Source organism: Corvus hawaiiensis, chromosome 20, assembly GCF_020740725.1.
Source record: "Corvus hawaiiensis isolate bCorHaw1 chromosome 20, bCorHaw1.pri.cur, whole genome shotgun sequence".
NCBI classification, from domain to species: Eukaryota; Metazoa; Chordata; class Aves; order Passeriformes; family Corvidae; genus Corvus; species Corvus hawaiiensis.
In genome coordinates this window covers 1339372-1363773 of record NC_063232.1, presented here as the reverse complement: position 1 = coordinate 1363773, position 24402 = coordinate 1339372, and the positions used below count along the sequence as shown (strand labels likewise).

At 45.1% G+C, this 24402-nt stretch overlaps 2 protein-coding genes across 9 annotated transcripts in view; both read right to left on the bottom strand.

Moving 5' to 3' along the window:
• The window catches only part of SYNRG (synergin gamma), a 37256-nt gene extending 19895 nt beyond the window's left edge, over window positions 1–17361 (bottom strand). For 3 of the 7 annotated variants that reach the window (XM_048324957.1, XM_048324958.1, XM_048324959.1), the window contains exons 1-14: window positions 17291–17361; window positions 13773–13813; window positions 12337–12455; window positions 10070–10200; window positions 9636–9741; window positions 9262–9373; window positions 7829–8119; window positions 6890–7117; window positions 5360–5437; window positions 4462–4658; window positions 3606–3890; window positions 2725–2852; window positions 644–762; window positions 408–470 (exon numbers count right to left, since the gene is read on the bottom strand). In XM_048324957.1, coding sequence (XP_048180914.1) covers window positions 408–470; window positions 644–762; window positions 2725–2852; window positions 3606–3890; window positions 4462–4658; window positions 5360–5437; window positions 6890–7117; window positions 7829–8119; window positions 9262–9373; window positions 9636–9741; window positions 10070–10200; window positions 12337–12455; window positions 13773–13813; window positions 17291–17361 — 1969 coding nt within the window. The remainder of the gene's footprint in view (window positions 1–407; window positions 471–643; window positions 763–2724; window positions 2853–3605; window positions 3891–4461; window positions 4659–5359; window positions 5438–6889; window positions 7118–7828; window positions 8120–9261; window positions 9374–9635; window positions 9742–10069; window positions 10201–12336; window positions 12456–13772; window positions 13814–17290) is intronic. The other 4 variants (XM_048324962.1, XM_048324963.1, XM_048324960.1 and 1 more) reach the window with 3 other exon arrangements.
• Window positions 17362–18154: 793 nt separating this feature from the next.
• DDX52 (DExD-box helicase 52) lies at window positions 18155–24165 on the bottom strand. 2 transcript variants are annotated; one of them, XM_048324902.1, is made up of 15 exons: window positions 24061–24165; window positions 23685–23913; window positions 23255–23385; window positions 22869–23054; window positions 22493–22636; window positions 21659–21770; window positions 21298–21370; window positions 21003–21206; window positions 20536–20626; window positions 20233–20355; window positions 19864–20014; window positions 19532–19607; window positions 19289–19360; window positions 19079–19171; window positions 18155–18807 (listed from the first exon to the last, which is right to left on the bottom strand). In XM_048324902.1, the coding sequence occupies exons 1-15, from the start codon at window positions 24145–24147 to the stop codon at window positions 18720–18722; spliced, it is 1860 nt and encodes a 619-aa protein (XP_048180859.1). In that variant the 5' UTR covers window positions 24148–24165; the 3' UTR covers window positions 18155–18719. The 2 variants fall into 2 exon arrangements, with proteins under 2 accessions (XP_048180859.1, XP_048180860.1); XM_048324903.1 differs by having other exon boundaries at window positions 18778–18807; window positions 19075–19171.
• Window positions 24166–24402: the final 237 nt, after the last annotated feature.

Here is a 24402-nt window from a genome sequence, read left to right as displayed (position 1 = left end):
AGGCAAATACAGCAACCTTCTCTATTTTAGAACATGTACAGAAAGAGATCAAATGTTATTTCATTTTACTGCAAGCATTTTATCCTGAAGAGGTTCCGAGCATGAGAAGCTCACAAAACACCACAGGGGTTTCACAAATGAATGACTCCTTACTTAAAACAAATTCCAACCACACCACTGCTTTATAATAAAACTCAGGAGCACCCAGAAGAGATGCCAATCTTCCAGAAATACCATCAGCATATTGTTCCAATAGGATATTGCCCTGTTTTTTCAAGATACTTCCTACCAAGTTTTTTAGAGAAGCAGCACCACCATTATTTTAGAACTGCAGAGATGGAAATTCTGCAGCTCAAAGAGAAATGCTAAAAATGATAATGAAAATATGTTAAACCCCCAGTGCTTACCCAAGTATTTGCTCTCTGCTGGTTGCTCTAATTCCCGGAAAGCGCTGTACTTGTCCCCTCCATCTAGAGAACAGGAGAAAAGAAATACATTTACACAGAGAAATTATGAATTCATACAGCAAATGTTGTATTAATTGCTCTGATTTTTAACTATTAATATCTTATCAATGGCAAAAAGAAGATATATGACATTTTACAATAAATTGCTCATAGTGGTTATGTATTTGTCCTTTTACCTCCAAAAGCAGCTGCACTCTCAGAAGGCTTCTCAGCTGCCATTCCTTTAAATACAGCATATTTATCAGCTGGTGAGAGCGGCTTATTACCTGGGAGTGGCATTAGTAAAGAAGGAACACTAAAAACAAAAGAGATAAAAGCAAAGTTCCTTAATTCATCCATAAGAAATCTACATTTCCAGGTTTTATTTAAAGGAGCCTCTTAAGACTACACAATTTGGTTCCTAAACCTAAGTTATGCCTTAATGAGTGCTTAATCCAGCCCCTGATGTAAATTACCTCAGCTGGATAAATTCCCACTTTATCTCACCTAATCATATTTCTTTAGGTCAGAAGTCAATTTGCACCATTCTTGATTCTAATTTCTATCAAAACCATGAACAAAACACTCCAGGGACTATACACCAAGGAATTCTCAGCCCAGGAGAGAACAAGCACACAGACACACCCCAGGAATCACTGCTGCTTCATTTATCCCTTTGAAAATTCCCCCTGATAGAACCAGGTACAATGAAGAGTTAAAACTGCACGAGATTTTGAGAGCTCCATACTTTCAGCTGATTCTGATTCTATCTCATTACATACTGCAAAATTAAGATAATAAAGTGGGATCACTGTTCAAAGGAAGGAAAGGATAACTTCGAATTTCTGTCAGTGCCAATCAGGGAGTTCAGGCAGATCTCTAGTCAGCAAAATAAGGATTAGTGCACAGTTACACAAGCAAGTCTTTTTGCATAAACACACTCTACTTTATCCAGTAAAACTGCCACAACAAGCTAACACCTTGTTAGCAAATGCTGGAAGATTTAGGAGAGAGCTTTGCCTGCCCTCCACACAAGCCCCATTATCAGACCTTGGCAGCTCCACACAACAACATCCTTTACATATGAATGATGCATTTTACCTCTAGTTTGTGTCATTCACATTGAAAACCTGAATGAATTTCTATTGCATTCTTCAGCCTGGAGCAAGAATCTTTCCAGAGCCATTTAAATCTCCTTATCAGCAGCCTACAAGCAACACACAAATGAAGCACTTGCACACATGTGCTGATGCTGGTCTGTGATGCTTGCAGACAGACAGTGCAATGGCAAAAAAATAGAGCTTATGGTAATATAATTAAATTTCCCATCCCTGCAAAGCAGGCTATTAGATATGCAATCTTGGCAAATGGAATGGTTAATCAGCTGTACTCCACAGATGGCTTTTTTTAAAATAAAGCTCCATAAGCAATTAGATTATAGCTCATTGTACCATTTTGTTCAAAACTGAACGCTTTCACAACTGAATAAAGAGAATTGCTGCAGTGAAAAAGAAATACCATTTTTTGATTTTTTTTTTAATGATCCTCTACTTCCCATTGTGCAATTTACAAACAGTTTTCTGTCAAAACTTTCAGTAACAGATTAGCTTCAGCTGCAAAATGACATCTAACACAAGATATACTTAAATCAGCATCTTCAGATCCATGTGGCACTGACATCCCTGGAAGTGTCCAAGGCCAGGCTGGACAGGGCTTGGAGCAATTTGGTCTAATGGAAGGTGTCCCTGCCCATGGCAGGGGGTGGAACTGATGATCTTCAATGTTCCTTCCAAACCAAAACATTCTGGAATTCTATGCCATCAGCAAAACTGAATTTCTTACACAGAAGCCATTTGCCATGGTGTAACAGAACAACTGGGTTGAGCATCCCCATTTGATGTCACTGCTGAGGAAGCACCTGGTAATCAGGGCTCACATGGAATTCAGAGTTCTCTTTGCCTCTAAGAACAGCCAGTTCCTACCCAGGAAACGTGTCTGGCTACAATTAGACACCTGGGAGGTGCATAAAGAGGAAAGAAGGCTGACATTTTCTAGTCTTTGTAGACCTTGAAAGGTTGATTGTAAACTATCAAAGGGAGGAAACATGTTTATTTATTTTGTTATACAAAACCTGCCTGATCAGGAATTACATCTTGTCTCCCAAAAGAAAAGCCAGGACTGCTGGAGTCTGAATGATGCTTCAATTGAGATTTATAGTCACGTATCAAAAGTTTAGGCACCGACCAGAGACATGACAGAAACACCAAGGATCTGGTACCTGCTCCGGTGCTGTGAACTGGCTGCTTTGGCTGCGTCCCCCTGGAAGTCAGTGAAGGAGTCATCCAGGGAGCCAGACTTTGAGGCATCCTGAAACTCCTGGAAGTCATCATCTTCTGGTTTTACTACCTGAGTTACAAACAACACACAAATTGCTATGCTGTTGGCTCTTCAAATTGTCATATAGCATGAAAGCAGCTCGGAGCAGTGTGATTAAGAGGGAAAGCAAGAAGGAAAGGAACCTTTCAACACAAGCATCATCAGCATTTCCACTTTGTCTGCACCTCGCCCTAGTCAAACACACACAGAATTACAGGGAGCAAGAATGAACAACAGGTGAATAAGGAACTTGACTCCTTTCACAATAACTGTGTTATTGATCATAGCCGTGTCATATTTTAATACAGAACAAATATTAATAATTTGAATAATTTAAAATTAATTGCACCGCAAAAAATATTTTCTGAAGGATGAAGCATGTCTGCAAACAGCAGAATTTGACCCCCACATGATCTACCTTTGTAAACTGAAGGTTTTCAGAGTTCTCAGCTCCTAAAAACTCCTATTTTACCAGCTATTAGTGTCTGTTGTGCAGTTTAACCTAAAATTCCATTTTATGTGCAATACAAAACCCTAACTACAACTAAATCCTCTTTGTAATACAGAACACTTTTGTACCTCTTCTAATACCACCAAGAAGAGCCAAAAAAAAATAAAAGAACGCCCTCCGTGGCACTTCACGTTTTCAGACATCACGTGCTGGATTTCAGCTCTGCTTTTTTGCCATTTACTTCAAACCTGTTATCACCATGCAGATTTGGAAGTGCCAGGCTAATTCCCTTGCCAGGGAAGGGGGGTTTCCCAGGCAGGGAGCGAGCTCACCTGGCCGGGAGGGTAGGAGGGCAGGAACGCTCCGGAAGGCTGTGCTGCAGCTCCTCCCGCTGGAGCCGGGGCTGGGGCCGGGGCCGGGGCTGGTGCAGGGCCGGGGAGGCTCATGCCCAGCACGGAGGGCCCGATGCTCAGCCCCACGGAGGCCGGGGGGGCGGCGGGCAGCAGCGGGGGCTGGCTCACCCCGCCGGGCAGCGGCACCGGGAACCCGGAGAGGGTGGGGACGGGCGCGGCTGGAAACTGGTTCAGCACGTCGGGGCTCAGGGCAGGGATCCCTCTCTGCAGAGGCAGCAAGCAGACAGACAGTTACACGTGCAGCGTTGATAAAAGGGTGCATTGTGCTCTCAGCTCCAGCTGGCAGCTTGTGGTACTGAAGCCAGCACCTGGTCAAGCTCCCAGTAAACCTCTCACACCCAAATGCGCCGTCAAGGTCCATGTAAGTGGATCATATTCAATATACAATTACTGAGGTAGGAAAAGGCCTCCAAGGCCATTGAGTCCAACCTTTGACCCACCCTGTCAGCCAGCCCAGAGCACCCAGTGCCATGTCCAGTCCTTCATTGGACATCTCCAGGGATGGGGACTCCACCACCTCCCCAGGCAGCCCCTTCCAATTTTTAATAACCCTTTTCATGAAAAACCAGAACTTTAGTTGACGCTAAAGAAAGTACTAACTGAAATGTAAGTGATGAAATTGATAAAATTATAATCCCACTGAAGTTACAAGGGCAGTTTCTCCTCCAGACTTCAACAGAAGCAGCATTTTACTGGACGTGTGCACCACCAGGCACTGGTGCTGACCCACAGGCCAGGGCAGGCTGCTCAGGGAGATGCCAGGCGAGAGCCATACCTGAGCCACTGCTATCATGGCCAGCACGGAGTAGAGCTCCTCCTTGGTGAGCTTCCCCGGGGTGGTGCGGTTGGCCAAAGCCCAGATCTGCCCCAGGGTCTCCCTGGGCAGTCCCGATGACATCAGGATGGGGTAGAGTTTGGCTGTGTCTATTCCAGCAGGAGTCAAAGTGGTTTCTAGGATTTTCTTATACAACTCTGTTGTGAGGGAGGCAGTGTTAGACCGTGACAACTGCTCTTTTCCAATAATATTGCTTTTCTATGTTATTTCATGGTATCGAATCAGCAGCACTCAGTGTAAGGTAAGGCAACAGCATTCTGGCACTGGATTGCATCATCATGTTTCATCTAAATGTGTTATTGGATGGTCTTTACAGACAAGTTTAACTCAAGCAGAAAAATATTTTATATGAAATACACTTAGTGCTGCAATTCAAACCACATTTCTACAATGAAATTGCAGGATAACCCATATAAAAAGACAGCTCTAAGAGCTTTATGTATTTAAACCTCAGTGTAATCAATATTTACTCCAGCATTTCATTTTCTCATCACTGTGTTATTTACACATAGAAGACAAATAGCCTTCAGAAATGAGCTTGCCTAATTACAAGACATGCCAAAAACCAGAATACCCATGAAAGCAGCATTATCAGCAATGCAACCTCTACTGGGATAAGTTGCTGTCATAAATGTTTAATCTAGAATTTATTAACATGCTCGAGTAAAACCCGTATTTCTTTAAATGCAGATAAAGCCACCATAAATATGGAACACATCACAGACACAGGATTCATCTGATGAGGGAACAAGGCTTTGATCAGTAAGTGGCCATGCAAGCACAGGTACATTCACACCCTGCACTGCCCACCTGGCCAAATGCCCACTGGTTGGTTTACCTGGGACCAAGCTGTCATTGTAAATCCAGGCAGGCATCATTTGCTGGATGGGGTCCTGGGGAGGGAACACTCCAACTCCTAAATGTATTCCATTCAGTAAGAAAAACAGTTGTATTAGGACATAGAGTACAATGATGTTAAGAGACTACACCACAGCTGGTCAGCATCACTCAGCATTTCAGGCAAAGATTTCAGATAGGAATCACTGTGCTCAGAGGAAGAACAGATACTGCAGGAATAGGAAATAATAACTAGAATGATTTGGCAGTAATAGATTATAGTTATGTATGTAATGAAATAAGGAGCTCCTCACGTGCTTCCCTCTTCATGCCCAGATGTACAGAACCTGAAGTTTCACTGTCTTCAAGTTTCACAGCAGCAGTTCTGTGCCATCACAAATTCAGCTTCCCATCAACTCTCTACTATTAGGGCTATTCATGGAATAAATAAATCCATACCTACCATAAAACCCACAGTGTTCCCCCAGAACATCCTCCCCTGGGAAATCCACAAACAGCCCATAGACTGAACCTCGGCAAGATCATATCCCGTGTCCACAAACCCGTATCCATTGCTCCCAGTGTTCAGCTCCAGGGGACACCACAGCCACCTTCACTACTACTGGCTTCATAATATGATCTGCCACACTTCACTCCCTGAAAAATGGTTATTTCCTTCTCCACTGTGTGGACTCTTCCCCTCAGTCTCCCTCAGCAGATTTTATGCTCATATTGGATGGAGCTCTGACCAAAATCACCATCATTTCAGATTTCATTGTCTTTCCAAGTGCCCCTGCATCTCCTGTCTTCCACATGGATTCCCTCCTGACTGCAGTCTAATTTCTAATCATCCCACAGCTCCAAGCACATTCTAATACAAGCGATTCCTTTCATTTCACCAACCAAGTAAAATAAATTTGCTACTTCCTCAGGTCTCATTACTCTTCAGTTTTAACCCCCCTTCCAAACTCACTCAACAGTTTTAATAAAATCCAAACTGGAACAATACCTTGTTTTAAGTTTTCATCTAGCCCATCTTTTAAATTTTCATCCCTAAAGTACAGATGGTTTTAGACATAACATGTATGAGCGGCAAATTGTCTGAGAAACAAGTATTAACTAGCTAAGAGTTTTAACCTGGCATTTTATCATCCCCTCTAGGTTAAAAGATTAAAACCCACCATGACATTGACCATCTTTAGTGGTAAGTTTCCCCTAAATAGTTTTCAAAAATATCTTTAGAGAGCACAACTTCTTTTTTCCCCAGGACAGGACAGAATGTTTTAAAACAGCAAACCTGATTAAACAAACACGTTAAAGGTGATTACAACAATAAACTCACATGGAGAAAGTTCAGAGCAAAATCATGGCAGTTACACTTTGAGCAAGGAGCAGGAGGCACTGACATATTATTCAAGCAGGCGTTCAGAGCAAAATTACGCAGGGCTGGCCTCGGAATTAGTGAACAGAGCGTTAGCACCAAGCAGCATCTCATTAGATTGAAATTCTGTCAAATGTTTCGATTGCTCACCACACTCTTCAACTGCTCTGTTTTGTTCTGAAGCCTTGTGCACCTCTGCAGCAGCAGTGGGACCACTTTCATGTCCACCTACAACATCCCAGTCACTGCTGGTGAGACTGGGATGGGCTTGGCTTGCAGCTGAGGCTTTGTGCCCAACTTCGGATGTTTTAAGTTTGGTTTGCTCTTGTTCAGATTCATCTGAGCCATTAGCTAAGGCTTTCTCCTCCAAGGAAGAGCCTGAATAAACAGCAGGAGCAATTATTTATACTTTGTTATGAACTGCCCAGACTGCAATTCCACACTTTTCAAAGGAAAAGTACTTTTGGTAGCACTGATGAGATGATCAGCCCCAGCTCAGACCAACAGCACCACCCTCTTTGGACACTTTCAGAGCCCGATTCTGCCCTTTACTTACCACAAACACAACAAACTCAACAAGCAAAAAACAAGTAAGAGGAGGAAGACATGAAACTATTTCTGTATTAGGATTATTCCTGCATAATCATCCAGGCATCAGGAGCAGAAGTGGCCAGTATCTACTTACACATCTCCAAAATTCTTCATCTCACCAACATCCCCTCAGCCTCCAAGGGAGGAAGCACACAAGTGCTCCACAGCAGCATAATCATTATTTCTTATACCACCATCTCCACTTTTTCTACCACACAGACTTAGGAAGATGCTAAAACACATGATTTAATTCACCTAAGATCAGGTACGTGTATATTTAGCAGTATTTGGATCTACACATGACTTGCTTTTACAGGCAGTTCTCAGGGAAGGGAGAAGGGGACTTAAACCATCTTTTCCCATGGATCAGCAGGTTTCTGCTTAATTGCCTACATATTATTTCTTCCAGCCACACTAAAAAAAAAAACCCCAACAAAATAAGTCAAGACTCTGTGTAGCTCAGAAGGTGACATGTAAAAGAAGATACTTTAGAGTTACCTGTTTTATGGGTATTGGATGGAGATGCAGAGGTAGGAAAATAAGGAACCTGCCCAGTTGTACCATGCAGGGTGGATAACACTGGAGCCTGGGCTGGAGGGACAGGTTGGAGCACAGCCCTCTCTGAAAGCAGCTGCCCAGCCTCAGTGGCAGGATGGAAAGGCTGAGAGGTGGATTGAGGCACCACTTTGGGGGTTTCAACAGGGCCTTGCATAAAGTCACTAAATTCTTCATCATCGAGAAAAGCAGAATGGGAAACAGAAACAGCAGAATGGGATGGTGTGGGATGATCTGCAAATGGAATGAACACACAAGGCAAAGTGATGAGGAATAAGGGTCATGGGTGGGAATGTGGGGAAAGTGGTAAACACTGGGAATACACAGCAAATGGGTGAGCAGCAGCAGTGTGGAATGTGTGTGGTGACAGATGTGAAGGCTGTCATTGCCAGCGTAGCAAACACAAGGTAAAACTGAGCAGCCACTTCCAACCACGCATCTTCCCTCCCAGATTTTTAGGATGTAAACACTGAAACTTGGGTCTTAACACTGGCTGTGAAAGTATTCTGTCTGTTTTTAGCACACAGGGTCAAAAGAAATCCAGAGGTAATATTTCAAACTGGACATAATAGTGTCTGTCAGGGGCACATTCTCCCTCAAAGGAATGTTTTATCCACAGAAACTCAGCAATATATCATAAGATACAAAAGAAATGTCTGCTCATGTAGACAATTTTCTGCTTGATCCCTTCCAGTGTTACCCATTTTAACAAAACTGGTAAAGGACAGGCAAATCTAGAGACAAAAGGAACTTGTCAGAGACCACCTGTAACTGCAAAACTATCAAAGAGTAAATCCACAGCAGAGACACAAATTTTATATAGGAAAAAGCTCGCCTAGATAAGCTTTGTTTCAGGCCAGACACTTAAAAAACTACACCACAGACCATAAGAAATCTTAAGTGGCAATTGTTGCAGTGTAATTACTGAGAACACAGAGGCTTGGTTTGACCATGCCCAGCGACACATCAGGCAGCTGTGACACCCACTCACGTCTTTCTACACTGTTTTGATCATTCTTAGCACTTAAACAGCACTTCTCCTCTTCAAAAGCACTCTGCAAAACATTAATTAATGCTTTGACTAGAAAAGAACAAACGCTTTATCAATTTCCTTGATGTTTCACATTTAGCACAGCACATTATGGTTTCTGTTAAAGATTCTAAGTCTTTTAATATAAAAAGGCTGATATCTAATATTTTACCCCCATACCCTGACCAAGCAAACAGCTGCTAAAATGACATTTGATTTTAAAAAACTGTTAATCCACTCATTTTGTACCACCAAATAAAAATACTTGTTGGAATTAGTTCCCCCTGCCGAGGATTTCGAATGTTGGAGTCTTATTTTCAGTTGGAAAATGAGGAAAATTACAAACCTGGCTTTTTTGGATGGGTTGCTGGTGTTGGGTGCATTTTAGCATCTCTAGAAAAGCCATCTAAGTTCCCTTTAATTGCTTCCAAAGCATCATCTCTGCTTTTTTCACCTGTCTGAAACACCACAGAAAACATTTTGAAAAATTCACAGAACAGTTCCGTTTTCTTTCAATACCCACGCTTCTTCAACACCAGAATTAACAATGCCTGCTGCTGGCAGAGTGGGTAAAGGACTGACTCTTCCAGAGGTTTTTCAAGCCATAATCTGGCATCTCACGCAATTCCCCACTGATTTGCTTGTTGAAAGAGACCCTCCCATTAAAAGCTATTAAAAAAACCTGAAGAAAGAAACACCCCACTCATTGTCAGGCCATACCTTCGGCTTCACACTGCTCAGGAGTCTCAGCTTTTGCTTCTGCTCTTCAAATTGCCGCCGTTTTCTCTCCTCCTCTAAGAATTTCTGCTGGTGCTCAAACCTCTTCCTGAAGGAAAATGATTTAAATATATATAGATATCTATAAATCATTTTTATGAGAATTTTCGTGGCAGGTTTGTGCTCGATTTCTCCATTTCTACTGTCTCAAATTCAGACAGTTTGGTGCACACGTTCCTGCTTCTTCTCAGACCTGGACAAGCACTACAGACTTCAGAGGCAATATTCAGCAATATTCTACGGCCCTAAATGGATCAGACTGCAGAGGCAGTGGAATATTCAGCAATATTCTACGGCCCTAAATGGATGCTGCTCCAGAGAAAGCACATCTCCCCCTTACAAAAGGATTCCCCAAGAGTCAGTGAAGCGTCACTTACTGCTGCTCCTCTGCAAACTGCTTCTGCATGTCCGGGGTGTACTGCGGGGCGGCCGGGCGCATTCCCAGGAACGAGGCCTGTCCCATGTAAGGCATTCCGGCCGCGGGCATCGGCCCTAAGGCCATGCCACCCTACAACCAAACAAACCATACAGCTCCAGGGTACTTTTTTTCAACTCCAGTGTGTATTATTTTTTTCCCCCCCACAGAAAAAGCCAAAGCACTGGCAATGCCAAGCTGCAAAGGGGGTCGAGCCCATAAAATTCAGCGTTAGGGAGTGCTGGAGGAGCAGCGGTGAGCAGAGAGCAGCTGCCTCAGTAGATGGCACTCTTCCTCTCCACAAGGATTCTCACTCCTCACAGCACTTGGGAAGTCACTGGCAAAAACCAGGCCTTCAAATCCATATAAGCTGCCCAAGAGCAGGAAGGCTACAGCCATCCTACACTGCTCAGTACGGGTTTTCTTGGAGTTTTTGGTTCCTACTCTAAGTGATTTCATAATGCTTTTATATTCCCTGCTGGAGGGCACACTCCTACCGACCATGGATGCAGGAAAATGTGGTCTAGTCATTTCCCAGGCATACCCAGGGAACCAACAATGTATGGCAAGAGCCAAGAGGAAGCTTGTCTGAATAAACTGTATCAGAAACATTTGCTGAGAAATATATTCTGGGACATTTAGAGCAGCAAAGCTGCCTAATATAGAAGGAGACAGAAAATAATTTACTTTTCTTACCATTCATTTTGCATTTGGTCTCAGAACACGTAGGAAGAGAACAAAAGCTGTTTATTATTTTTAGACCAGCTCTCATAAAAACATCTTCCTACTATAAATTTCGCCAAAATAACATAATAAATTCCAGGTGGGAGAGGGAAGGGAGTGTAAGGAGATGGCAAAACACCATAAATTCAATTTGTGACATAGCAATTTGGCTAGAAAGTCATGCAAAAACATTACATTTCAGCAAAGTGCAAATTTGTACATAAGCACATCTGGTGTGAAATAGAAAGCAATAGATTAAAAGAGAGAAAACATAGTATTAACTGCTCATCTTTCATTCTTATTCCTCCATTAGCAACAGCAGCACTAAAGACAAAGTTAATTTAAGGAAAAAGAAAAATGAGACAAATATGGGAAGCTGGACAAATGGGAAAACTGGTCAGATGAGAAAATACAGCACACTGAAGACACTCCCTCTCCCTAGAACAAGGTATTTAAAAGGACAGTTTATGATTTGTCACCTACACTTAGGAAACTTAATTGTGTCAATCCCAGCATGTGAGCTGCAAAGGGATGAAACAATTCAGTGAAGTGGTCACAGCTCTGCACGGACTGCAGCCACTCAGAAAGGTCTCATTTTCAACAGTACACTATGCACCACCACAAAACCAAAGAAAAGAAGAAAAAGCACCAAGGAAAATTTAAAAGACAGGAGAGATCCACTGTGGGAGTTCTGAATTCTGATCAACTCCACACCAGCACTAACCCCACCTGGGAGCAGGTGGCATCTGGGAGCTTTCCAACACGTTGCTGATGCTGCTGTTCCCTTCTCTGCTCAGACCAGGCTGCTCTGATCACTCTCAGGTGTCCCAACATGTACAGTGACATCAAAGTTCAGATTCTGACACCTCTGAGTGGGCTAAAACCTCCAAGTTACCTTAACTACTGCTGATGCTGTCCTTGCACTACACCCTCATCTCTCCTCCCCAACAGGGAGTAAGGTGGGCCAAACCCCCCCGCTCTCTATCCAGATCCCCAGGAAACTTGGAGAATTCTTGGAATCATTAGAAATATCTTCAAAGGGAATGAAGAGATGTCCCATGACAGACTAATACCCACACTTCAGCTCCCAGCCAAGTTCCACCCTCTTACCCCACCGCAGTTGTGAGAGGACCATGGCCCCAGCTGTCCCCCCTCAGCCACACCCAAGGCACCCCATGTCCTTGGACAGGAACTTCCCACAACGGAATGCAGTGATAGGACAGAGGGAATGGCATTAACCTGAAGGAGGGCAGGGTTAGATGGGATATTAGGGAGAAATTCTTCCCTGTGAGGGTGGGGAGGCCCTGGCACAGGGTGCCCAGAGAGGTGGACTCCCCATCCCTGGAAGTGCTCAAGGGCAGGTTGGATGAGGCTTGGAGCAACCTGGGATGGTGGCAGGTGTCCCTGCCCATGGCAGGGGGTGCAATTGGATGAGTTTTAATGTCCCTTGCAACTCAAACCAGTCTGGGGTTCTGCAGTTTCAGCCTACATTTCATGGCCACACACCTGCATGGTCATGGGTCCAGGAGGCATCTGAGAGCCATAATTCATTCCCATCATCCCTGGCATATTGGTCTGCATGACAGGAACCATCGGGAATCCTTGCTGTTGCATAGGAATCATCCCTGCAATGAAACATCAAACAAGCTAAGTGCCCAGTTAATGTTAAAGCTTTTTTTACCCCCTTCCCTAACCCTGCCTCCCCCATTTAATTATTCTTTTTTGTTCACTATACCAGCAAAGGAAAGTAAAAAACTCTGAGCTGTGCTGTTCAAAAATAAAAATAATTAAATTTGCTACACTGCAGGCAGCCACAGAATTTCCTTAGTTTAAACACTGGTCAGTCTATAGGGAAAAATGCAATAAGGCTTTTCAATAACTAAGCTGATGAATTCTCCCACCATCCTAAAGATTCTCTGTGGGCTTCTTCCCGTATGATTTTTGGAAGGGTCATTTCCAATTAAAAAGATTTAATTAACCAGGGTGACTGGTGCTGGTAATTCCCATTTCTCTAGAAACCAGCAGCTTCTGAAAATAAATCTTGGGAAATAAAGTCAACCTTTCACAAAGCAACTGCACGCTCTGACCTGGCTGGATAACTTGTCTGTAGGTCAATTAGCACACCTTAGGTTAATTAGCCCACTACAAGTGTTAGAATGGTAACAGTATTTGTCAGTAAAAGCTAAACTTGAACAAAACTGGACGAATCAAGCTGGAATGTGTTAATTCACTGCATAAAGCAAGTGGGTTATGTTTCAGTATCTTCCTAGCTCACATTTTGCTGTCTTGGGAGACAAACACTAACACACACTCGTTACCAGCACACCATGAGGTAATTATGCAAAATCACTCCAGGAGGGCATGACACAGGCAGGAATAGTCCATTAATCAGTACCTGAGATTTTAATAAAAAAAACTCTCCATTTTCCCCGTAAGTTCTCTGCATATTTTCCCCTAATTAAACAAATAGCACTGCATCAGGAATGAGAACAAAGGCAATTTAAGGTTGAGGCTTCTCCTATTGTATTAATACTTTCCACACAGGTTGTGACTCTCGTCCCAGGGTCTTGCTGTGCTTTGTAAATATTTACCAGGTCTTGCAAGACCCGCACAATATGGGTATACACAGCTGGGAGATGAAGCAGAGAGAGGTGAAATACCACACAAAATAACACCAGAATCTAAAAGGCAAATTCAGATTAAAAAGGGAGATGTAGTTTTCTGGATCTTTAATCTAGATTCTGGTGACACTGCTTCAACAACACACAGGAGGTTTTACCAACAGAGGGGTGAGGGTCATTTTAGCAGAGCTGAATTCAAGGGCAAAAACCAGCTATGGGTTCAATTAATAATCACACCTCTGAACATCACTGCAGACCTGGTTTAGGTCCAATTTATCTAAACAAAGTACTTTGTGCTCAAAAAGTGAAGTTGATACATACCTTGAGGGGGACCTAAACCACCTGCGACAGGAAACATGAAGCTGCAGGAGGAGAACAAGATTATGTGAAATTTTGTCATTTTAGTGCAAATATCCGTGATTGAAAATCTACCTCGACTTCCATGTCAGCACCATCCCCAGGAGCCTTCCACATTCTGGTCAGCACTTGCATCTGCTCCTGCAGGTCCCACAGAACCCCAACCCCATCACAGGGGAAAACGTTATCCCTCAGCGGGATCCCCAAGGCACCGGAGAGCCCCAGCAGCACTGTCAGCGTTGTCACAGGCTGCAGAGCCAGGAAGAACAGATCTGATCCTCCCAGCAGCCCTGAGATGGCTTTGACTCATCCACATCACCCACAGGAGAGTTTCGGCACCCACACAGGTTGGGAACAGGTCAGTTTGTTGTGTAGGCTAAGCACAGAATGAATAAACATCTCCTCTTGGAAGTATCTGACTCAGCAGGACCATTAACTGCACCAGACAACACTTCTCTGCTGCTTAGGAACAGCTTTTCTGAAGAAAAATAAACTACCAAAAAAACCACATCACTTTTTGTCCCCTTTGAAACATCACGCATCACAAAATAATGGAGCTTCTATTTTCTCGGTTATCTAATTACAACAAAAATAGCACCTTGGAGAAAATATTCATTCATGTATCAAAGGTCAAGTGCACCTGGAGGAAGAACCATTAAAATTTCAACTAAAATCCTAATGGAAATTGCTAGCCCTCACTCTCAAACAGCTGCCAAACAGCAAAAAAGGACCTAGTTTAATATTCTCATTTGCAAGCAACTTGCAGAAACCCACGTCAGCAGCAATTTCCCAAACAAGAACCTCACTCAGTGTCCCAGGCAGTTATTACATCAAAGTGCAGTGGAAGAGAAACACACTTAGAGATATTCAATGTTCAATTCCGAGGGTGGATGTAAAAGAAATTGCCTAAGAATACAAGAGAAAATGCCATCAGAAATGGCTGCAGGAAGTCCTGAAAGCCAACCTGGTTTATAAATATAAAAGAGCTGTGTAATATGAGCACTAAGATAAAATAAGGAATTTAAATTATGCATTTATCCAGGAGCAAATTGCATCTCCCCACTGTACAGGCAGCGGGTCACACGGTCACCAAGACAACACATTTGCTTTTCACTTCATCATCCTGAAGCTTTCTTCAGCCCTGACCACTGCGTGCTGATTTCTCCTTCCACAGCTATCACACACCTGTGCTTTCCAGTGAGTCCAGTCTTGCCATCCTCAGTCCCCACCATCTGGAGTTCTCTCTTTCAAGCACTGTACAGACTCACACACTCCAGCCCCAAACACGTGCAGGGCTTGGTTCTCACCACAGCCAAGGTCTGTTTAACTCAGTTCAATCATATTAATCCAGTCCTTGGCATACAGTATCAACGTGAAAACAAACAGAAGTCAGAATGGTGAAATATTAAATGCAATTTCTACAGATCTCCTAAGCACGTAGAAGTGTTCTAAGCCTCATGTTTCCCTTCTTGTTGGAGAACCTGGCCAACAAGAATTCTCCAAACCAGCAAATGCAATGTAAACTGAACGAGCACCAGGAGGTACCACTGCTTGTTGAAAGCAAGTAAAGGCCAAACTATTAAATATTTATCCTTTTCTACAGAGCTCCTGGTTTATTTATAAGTCTCTGCTGAAAAAATAAAAAGAAATAGTCAACAAAAAACCCCTCAGCTAATTAGAGGGCACTGGAAGACGAGCTAGTCCAAAGTAGCAAAGCGAGCTCCAGCAGCACAGCCCCGTACTCGGATCCACCACGGATTCATTCCAGGATTCAGCTGTGCAACTGCCAGCACCAGCCACACTGGCAGGGCCACAAACCATTCCAGCTTCATTCCAGCAATGGGAATTTATCACTGAACTACTTTTTTGGAGATGCAAAAATGCAATCAGTGAAAGCAGCTGGTTCTCATGGCTGAGGGAGCCAGAGAAGGGACAGTCCTGTGTGAGACCGACTTGGGATACGCTGCACAGATACAATAAAGAGAAGGGAACAAAGTGACCACCCTACAACAGACCTCTTAAAGCAGTACTATAAATCCATTAATTCCTACTAAATGAGTATTTAAACTATGGAGCTTAAAAAAAAACACCAGAAGCCCCAAACCAACCAAGCAACAGCTTCAGCCAAAATGCAGGAGCACGGGGAGAAGCAACTCCTTTTCAAAATTGAAACTTCACTCCAACAGCTCCAAACCACACAGACCATCTTCCCATCTACAAGCGGATTTTTAAACCCCTGAATTCCCAAGCAGTACAACTCTATCAATGCAACAGACTGTCAGAGTATTTTTGAATGACAGAAATGCACAAAAACTGAAGTGAAATAAGGCAAAAAACCCACACAGACACAGAACAGAACTTTTCCTCTACCTCCAGCCTTTGTCCTCAAAGAAACCAAAATACTATCAATAGGAAATGGTGATTTGTAAATCCTTTTATTTTTCAGAACCTATATACTCAAAAACCCTGACAAAACCGTGGGCTCTGGATATCCGAGACAACTCAGTGAACTTAATTGTCAAATGCAAAATTTCCTCTGCCTCCCTAGAAGTAGGACAAGAGATAAACAGCACACAAGAGCCTACATGGAAAAAACATTACTCGAGTCTTCAAAGGTGGTGAAATCCAGTTTTCCAACCTTTCCAGAAACACAACAACATCTCTTTTGACACCGGTTCTTTCTCCCGACACGATTCCTCAGTCCTCCCTCTGGCCAAGGTGCCCTTTGTGAAAAGGAGGGGAAAAGGGAAGTCCCCAGGGAGGCCACAAACAGACCTGCCCAGCGGTGACAGGAACATCTACTGCTGCCGACACCCCCAAATCCTTCCCACCCCAATATCTGAGACTGCAGCTGCAGAGCCTGACGACAAATGGGGTGCAACTGCCCGAGCCTGGACACACCGGGGGATCAGCTGGGCCTCCAAAAACGTGAATAAATCTCAGCGAAACGCAGAGCTACCGTGGCTGCATCCCCCACAACACACCTGGGAACGCCCACCCCACTCAGGACCCCACGCACCACATCCTGCCAGGGACCTCGGTGCTTCATCAGGACCACAGGTACTACATCTGCGACCCACACACCCTACCCAAGACCCCACAAAGCTCACTTGACAACCCATGAACCCCATCTGGGACTCCCACCCAAGATCCCACGTACCCCATCTGAGACCCCATGTACCACACCTGCGACCCACACATCCCGGCCAGGACCCCATGTACCACACCTGAGACCCTACGTACTCAACCCGGGACCCCCACACCCCCGTCAGAAACCCCGCACGCCCCACCTGGGCCCCGACCCCTGTGCCCTCACATCCCACCTGCACCCCGAGCCCCCACCCCAGCCCTCTCACCGCCCTCCATCTCCCGCCATCTCTGCCCCTCCCCGCCTCCCCTCAATTCCCCATCATCGCCCTCCGCCCCATCTGTCCCCTCCCTCTCCACAGCTCCTCGCCCGCTCCCCTTCCGTCGCCACCGACCTGGCTGCCCCGGCCGCTCCGCCGCCCGCCCCGCCGGCGCCCCCCGCGCCGGGCCCGGGCCGCAGCGCCATCTTCGCGCTCGGCCCCGCCGTCTGTCAGCGGAGCGGCGGCGGCTTCCGGGGCCGGCCCGGGCAAGCACCGCCCCCGGCCCCGCCGCTGCCCGCTTCTACAGCGCCTCGGTTCCTCCGTTCCGCTGCCCCGCCGATGCAGTCCCGCAGAGCAGCAGCCCGACTCGATTCCTCCGTTCCACAACCCCGCTGAGCCGCAGCGCCGAAGCGCCTCCGTGTCACGGCCCTACAACGCCCCGGCTCCACACCCACACAGCCGCTGGGTTCCTCGGCTCCGCAGCCCCGCGGTGCCCCGGGAGCGGCTTGGGAGGGGATGAGGGGCTCCGGCTTCCCCTCAGGAACGCCGGTTCCCTGCACCCAAAGCAGCGCTTTTCCGTAAAAAGGAAAAGAAAGTGCCGCCCTTCCGCCCGACCTCCCCCAGGGGTGACCTGGGGACGTGTTACAAGAGCCCGGAGTGACAGGACAAGGGGGAATGGATTCACACTGACAGAGGGAGGGGTAAGTGGGATATTGGGAAGAAATTCCTCCCTGTGAGGCTGGTGAGGCCCTGGCAAAGGTTGCCCGGAGAAGCTGTGGCTGCCCCATCCAAACTAGATCCAAACCAAGACAATCCTGTTCAGGAAATCTCCCTTAAAGGATTGTAGTTGCAAAGAAGCCATTCCTGCCTGACTGGAATTCTGACACAAGCCGGGTGGGCTGAGAACACGCTGGGCAGATGAAGAGAGAGAAAGCACACAGAGCTGGGCCTCTTTTGCCTGCAGACTTGTTCCATCGAGGCTGCACAGTCAGGCAGGTCTCTGAATTAGCATCTTATGACCTTGTTTATTCTGGTTTCAGGCTCAATTACAAAACAGTACAAAATTACTGGACATGTAAAGTATCAGTTATTTCAAAATAGTTTTATAGAAGAAAAACAGTAGGAAGAGGAAGGCTTTACTTTCACATACAAGTGGCTTTTTTGAAGTGTCCAGGGAAGTCTCTGACAGCTGCATTTATCAAACCTGAGAGTAAACATTGTATGTTTTTTGTCTCTGAATCTCCTGAAAGTGTCTGACAAATGTATTGGGGTGGTCTGAACACAGACAATATTTTCAAGCAGCAGTACAAAACTGTGTGAAAGTAACACAATCTTATTCTCAGAAATACACGGCATTCATTGCACAAGCACATGCTCCAGCTTCTGTAAGAAGCATCCAGGAATTCTCTCCTGGCATTTCAGTAGAGACCTTCTATCATGTAAACCTTCACCCTCACCCCGAAGGGAATATAAGAAATGTTTTTCTCCCTTCACCATCGCTGCCATCTTCATTCTTCTGTTCCAGCACAGACAGAGGTGTCAGCCCCAGCTCACCAGTCTGAATTCAGCTTTCTGAAACAGTCTGTAATTTACTGCCCTTTTTGTCTTCTTTACCTTTCTTCTTTTCCTTAATATTTTCCTTTGTAGTTTTCCTACAAGAAACACATTGGAGATCAAGACACCTGAGCATAACCAGTGGCTTAAACTCAGCTTGCTGTCACCTGACACATGGCACCACACAAGGAAAAATGCTGTCATTAATCCAATCTCCAGTAGACAGATACTGTCACTAAAACTTCATCACTAGTATCATTATGACTGGGTGGTTCATCCAAACAAGTTATGTGTTACTTTGGTTAAACTTTCTGGGCTGTTTCTGGATAAACAGCATTGCTTACCTCCTCTTCAGAAAAACTTACTTACATTTTTCTTCTGCCTTTTTTCAAGAAGGACTTTGGGGTGGTACAAATGGATTCTCTTGTCAAAGGCTTCTTAATTAATTTCTTCTTTTGTTTGCTGAGAACAACATTTAGTGAAGAAAGATTAAATTACTAGAGATTCTAGTTCTAGAAACTACTAAAAGCTATTAAAAAGCACTAATTAAAAACTGGTAAACTGCTCAAATGAACATACCTCTGCAGTTTGGGCAAATGTTTTATGTATTCTGGCACAGGACAGCCAGCGCGCTGGATAACGTTGGCAATACTGGAAAGGAGAGAAGGGAAGAGATCAACTCCAGTGCACGGACAAGTGATAAATATTTTTTGTGGAAAACAGCAAACCAAACAAACTGGCTGGTTTGTTGTTGGTCTTTTGTCTTGTGGTGATTTTTTTTAAAGCAAGAAATAAAGACACTATTAATAAAAGACACATTACCTCCGTAATAAAGGTTTATCATCTTCTGTAAAGAAAGTGACTGCCTTTCCTCTGTGTCCTGCTCTTCCAGTACGACCTGTCAAATTTTGCAAAGAGATTTTACTTTAAACATCTCCCTTTATTCCTCCTCACAGCCCCAGCCTCCTGATGCATGTTCATATACTAAGCATACAACAAGCAGCCAATCCCCAAACCGTGCTCCTAGTGAATGAAAGCACAGCTATGTCTGAAACACCTACATAAGGTTCACAGATTACTGACAAAAACAGGAGCATCTACAATAAAGACCTCAGAAATGGGAAAAAGGAGGCGATTTGTGAGCCATCCCTCACCTATCCTGTGGATGTATTCCACTGCACTCGTTGGCAAATCGTAATTGATGACCATATTCACACCTTTGAAGTCAATCCCTCGAGCCAGTAATGCCGAGCAGATGAGCACCCAGATCTTCCCAGCTCTGAAACTCTGCACTACTTTGTCTCTCTAGGAAAAGAACAGAAAAGATATTTGGAAACAGCCCAAAAAACAATTTGAGAAAGGAGGTGAACTTGTTTCGTTAAAGTTGTCGTGATGTTAAGGAATAAAACTAAACCTCTGAACAAAAACCCACAGGAATTTGCTGCCAGGGTTACCTGGAGTTACACTCTTGCTTTTACCTTTCTTTCTAAAGCATTTCTTGAACAGAAATAAAATCCTCCTACCTGCTGCTGAGTCTTGTCTGCGTGGATGACATCCACATTGATGCCTTCATAAATAAGCTCATGGAAAAGCTCTTTAGCCCTCTCAATAGACTGTACAAAAACAAGGACTGGAGGAGCGAAACCCTGCAAAAGAGTAAATTTATCTCAGGTTCCAAAGTCCTTTTCTGTGCAGAATCTGAGACACAGCAGACTTGGGCAATGGTTTGTGTGTCACAGAGAAGTGTTTGACCTGGGAAATTGGGAGTCCCTGACAGAACACAGCTCAGTTCAGCAGGAAGAACATGCTCAGTCTCTCCAAAATACCTTTTTAACAAGCTCTCTCATTGCTGTTAGTTTTCCTGTCTCAGATCCAACAAACAGCAGCTCTTGTTCTACTGTCTCTGCTGCAGAGTTTCTGAAACCAAAAATCCAACAGACAGACTTCCATGGTTTTTATATACATTAACAAATAAGTATCCTATATATTAATAAATATATATATGTAACCCCCATAAAAACATTACCTGGTGAATGAGAAATACTTCACAACAAAACCTATTTCACCAGTGCATGTTCCTAAGCTTGATGTTTATTTGATGATAAAGTAATTGGCAAAGCAAAAGAACACTTTATTCAACACACGAGAAAGATCTACGTGCCTACACAATTTTTTTCTGGAGACAACCAACCTGCACTGCTGACTAACAACAGCCACAAAACCAAGCAGGCTGATGATGCAAAGAAAACAATTTCGCAGGAAATAGAAAAATAAAAAAGCAGAAAACACCTGCCTTGCTCCAACAGACACCAAGACAACGCTGTCCAGGTTGAGCTTACACCACTCCTCCACGTCGTGGGCGAAGGTAGCGCTGAACAGGGCCCTCCTGACCAGGTGCGAGGTACATGCCAGGAAGATGGAGGCCAGCTGGTCCCGGAACCCTGACTTCCCATCCTCAAACAGCTTGTCTGACTCGTCCACCACCAGCCACTCCACGCTAGGAACAGGAGGTTTGCTTTTCAGGAGAGCCACTGGGGGAGAAGTGTCACTTTTGAGTGGCAAAGCACATTTGAAACAGACTCTCATACCTGCTCAAGTCTATTGCTGGAGGATCTTCTTTCAGCAAATAAATGAGTCTGTTGGGAGTAGTAACCAGTATGTCTAGTAAAAGAAAAGGAAAGAAGCAAAATGTCAAAAAAGATACAAAATAAACCCAACAAACAGAGCCCTGAGAAACACCAGTTCCAATCCAATCTGCCAGAGATACAGTTTAGCAGAGTCCATGTCAGGCTCACGTCCCATTTCTTCCCTGCCACTCTTTGAGTGTTGCACAACAGACTGCACACCCTGAGTGGCATTAACCATCTCTTTAAAACCACACAGCCCAGAGAGAAAGGCCAGTGACATTTTTTAAATTTTTAGAAACACTTCAGTCCTTAAAACAGTTACCAAATTTCTTGGAAGACTTGGGCCCAAACTTCTTGGCTGCCTCCGCTGCCTTGTGGATCATGTGGATTCTGAAGCCTGTGCCCTCTGCCAGTTTCACCAGCTCCCGGTGGGTCTGAAAAGACAGCAGAGATTGGATTTTCAAACTGAGCTGATGAGCTTTTCTAACCAAAACACTGCTGACAATCATGGAATCGTGGAATGGTTTGGGTTGGAAGGGTCCTTAAGGCTAATCTCGTTCCACCCTTGCCATGGGCAGGGACACCTTCCAGGGATGGGGCAGCCACAACTTCTCCGGGCAACCTAATCCTGAAGACAGAGCTTCAACCACCACCCTGATTTCAGTGTTAAGAGAAAGCTCTCTGGTTTCCTTAGCATAATAAAATGCAGCTCTCTAACAGGCATTACTCACTTCACTACCATATGTGGCTCCCTCTCTCGCATGAATAAAAACTGCCCAAAGGTGCCATTTTTATTCCATTTTAATAACACAGCTTTGTTATAAAGTTACTCCTTGAAATTCTGAGTTTGGGACAAACAGATAAACCTCTCGTAGCAATCTCAAGTAGGAAAGGAGGTTTTAAGAGCACCTGAGCATTGGGCAGTTTAAAATATGATCAAAGAACCTCGAGCCTCTAATCTAATCATTTAGATTAGACCCAGATAATAGATATGCACCTACTTCACAGAAGTCAAAAGACTTGAAAGACACATTTAAATTAGCTTTTTCTGCTATGTGAGGGCAATAAAGGAAAAAAATATTTACTGAGCTGCTATTTTGCTGATGCAGAGTGAAAATACTGAAGTACATCAGTGCGAGATTCCCTCAACACACACCTGGCTGGCAAGTTCTCGGGTGGGTGATATGATCAGAGCCCTGAATCCTTTGTTCCTGGGTTGTTTCAGATGTGTTAAGAGAGGGATACAAAATGCCAGTGTTTTTCCAGACCCAGTAGGAGCTGAAGCCAGAAGCTCCCGACCCTGTAAGAAAATACAAAGGGGTTACATTCCAGTAGAAAAAAAAAAAATAAGGAGTAAAAATCACATTCCCATCAATATCAATGCTGCAAACTGACCCAAAATACCTGAGGATGAGGAAAATTGTAATGGCCAAGCTTTCAACTCTGATGCAGTTGATTCAGCTTTAAAACTGCCACAAACGCAGCCATGGCCCCAGATTTTGGCAGAATCCCTGAAATCCCAGAGAACTTACATGCAGCATGACGGGAATTGCTTGCATCTGGATGGGCGTTGGGACATGGAAGCCTGCAGCTTGGACATTCTCCATGATTTTAGGGTGGACTTTGTACTCCTTCTGAAGCTGATCAAAGGTGGCAATGGGGTCAGGGAGATCTGTTCCCTGAATGTTGATCCTGTGCTGGTTCCTGAAGCGATTTATCTACAAGGCAAAAGACACACTCCTTCTTTTTAACTTAACACCATAAAACTCACCACGTATGGATTCACCTCCTGATTCTTTCCCCCACACTCAGTCACCCTCCTTCCAAGAAGAATCACCACAAAAAACCCTCAATTTTCAAATCAAACACCCACAGAACACCAGGAACTCGTTGCTGCATCAGAATTCCCTGGTCCCACCTTTTCTCTCCTCAAGCGTTCAAGCTTCTCTGCAGTAGGTTTTTTGTCTTTGGCATCTTCAAATTTTGCTTCTAGAGAGGACGTCCACTTTATTCCATTGTTTTCTGACAGCTCTGGCATTGATACTGCTCCTGGAAGCCACAAACAAATTGAAATGTCCTTTAGTAAAATACAGACAGGCATTATTTGGAGACAAAAAAATCTCAGAACCTTTTTTCTCTCATTCTCAATAAAACGAATGAAGACTCCAGAAGGATGGCAACCACATGCCCAGGTCTCAACACTGAATCTTGGCCCAGTTATTAGATCAGCTCTGAGCCAGACCAGCCAAGGAACCCAGAACTGGATGAGCTTTAAGGTCCCTTCCAACCCAAACCACTCTGGGATTCTCTGATGATCCTGCCAGGGATACACATGTGTGTACAAATACCTCGTGTCTTTTTCTTTTTTCTTTTCCCTTCACTGCTTTCTGCCGTTCTTTTCCTCTTTCCTGCCACCTCTCCGTCGTTCTTCCCTGCTCCATCCTTCTGCTGCTTCACCTCCTCCTCAGCCCCTGCGAGCCCGCAGCCCTCCTCGGCAGACCCCTGAGGGGCTCCCTCCTTGTTCCCGAAGAAGTCGAGGCTCTCCAGCGAGACGCTGCCGCGGTTCCCTTTAACCACCTGCGGGACAACAGGGAAAAGGGTGAGACACCATCGCCAGGCCCCCGCTCCTCAGCGCCGCGGGCGGGTGGGACGGGGCTCCGGAGCCTGAACCGTGCAGGGGCCGGTCCCCGAGCCCTCCCCAGCCTCCCCTCGGTGTCCCCGCACCCCGAATCGCCGCGCGTCGCTCCCGAACCGCCGCACGTCGAAGTGAGCCCCGGCACCCAAGCGCCGGAACAGCTCATGGGTCTCCATGCTGCCGCGCTCCCAGCATCCCCCGCGCCGCCGCCGGAAACGGGGATCACTTCCGGCGCGGAGCGGCCGGGTACCATGGCAACCGCCCCGCGGGGGCGTCATGGCCGCTCGTTACCGTGGCAACGGCGCGGTCAGGCTTCCCTAGGCCGCAGCGAGCCCGAGGCCACGGGAGATGCCGCAGAGGGAGGGGAACGGCTGTCGCGACAGCACGAGGGAGAATTCCTTCCCCCTGCGGGGCTGTGGATGCCTCCATGT

Excerpts from the sequence above, each read along its gene's own strand:
- DDX52 (XM_048324902.1), bottom strand. The coding sequence starts at position 24,147 with ATGGAGACCCATGAGCTGTTCCGGCGCTTGGGTGCCGGGGCTCACTTC. Across the intron at positions 22,637-22,868 it reads CAATTCCCGTCATGCTGCAT|GGTCGGGAGCTTCTGGCTTC; the intron begins GTAAGTTCTCTG and ends ATTTTCTTACAG. Across the intron at positions 20,627-21,002 it reads TTGGTGTCTGTTGGAGCAAG|AAACTCTGCAGCAGAGACAG; the intron begins GCAGGTGTTTTC and ends TTTTGGTTTCAG.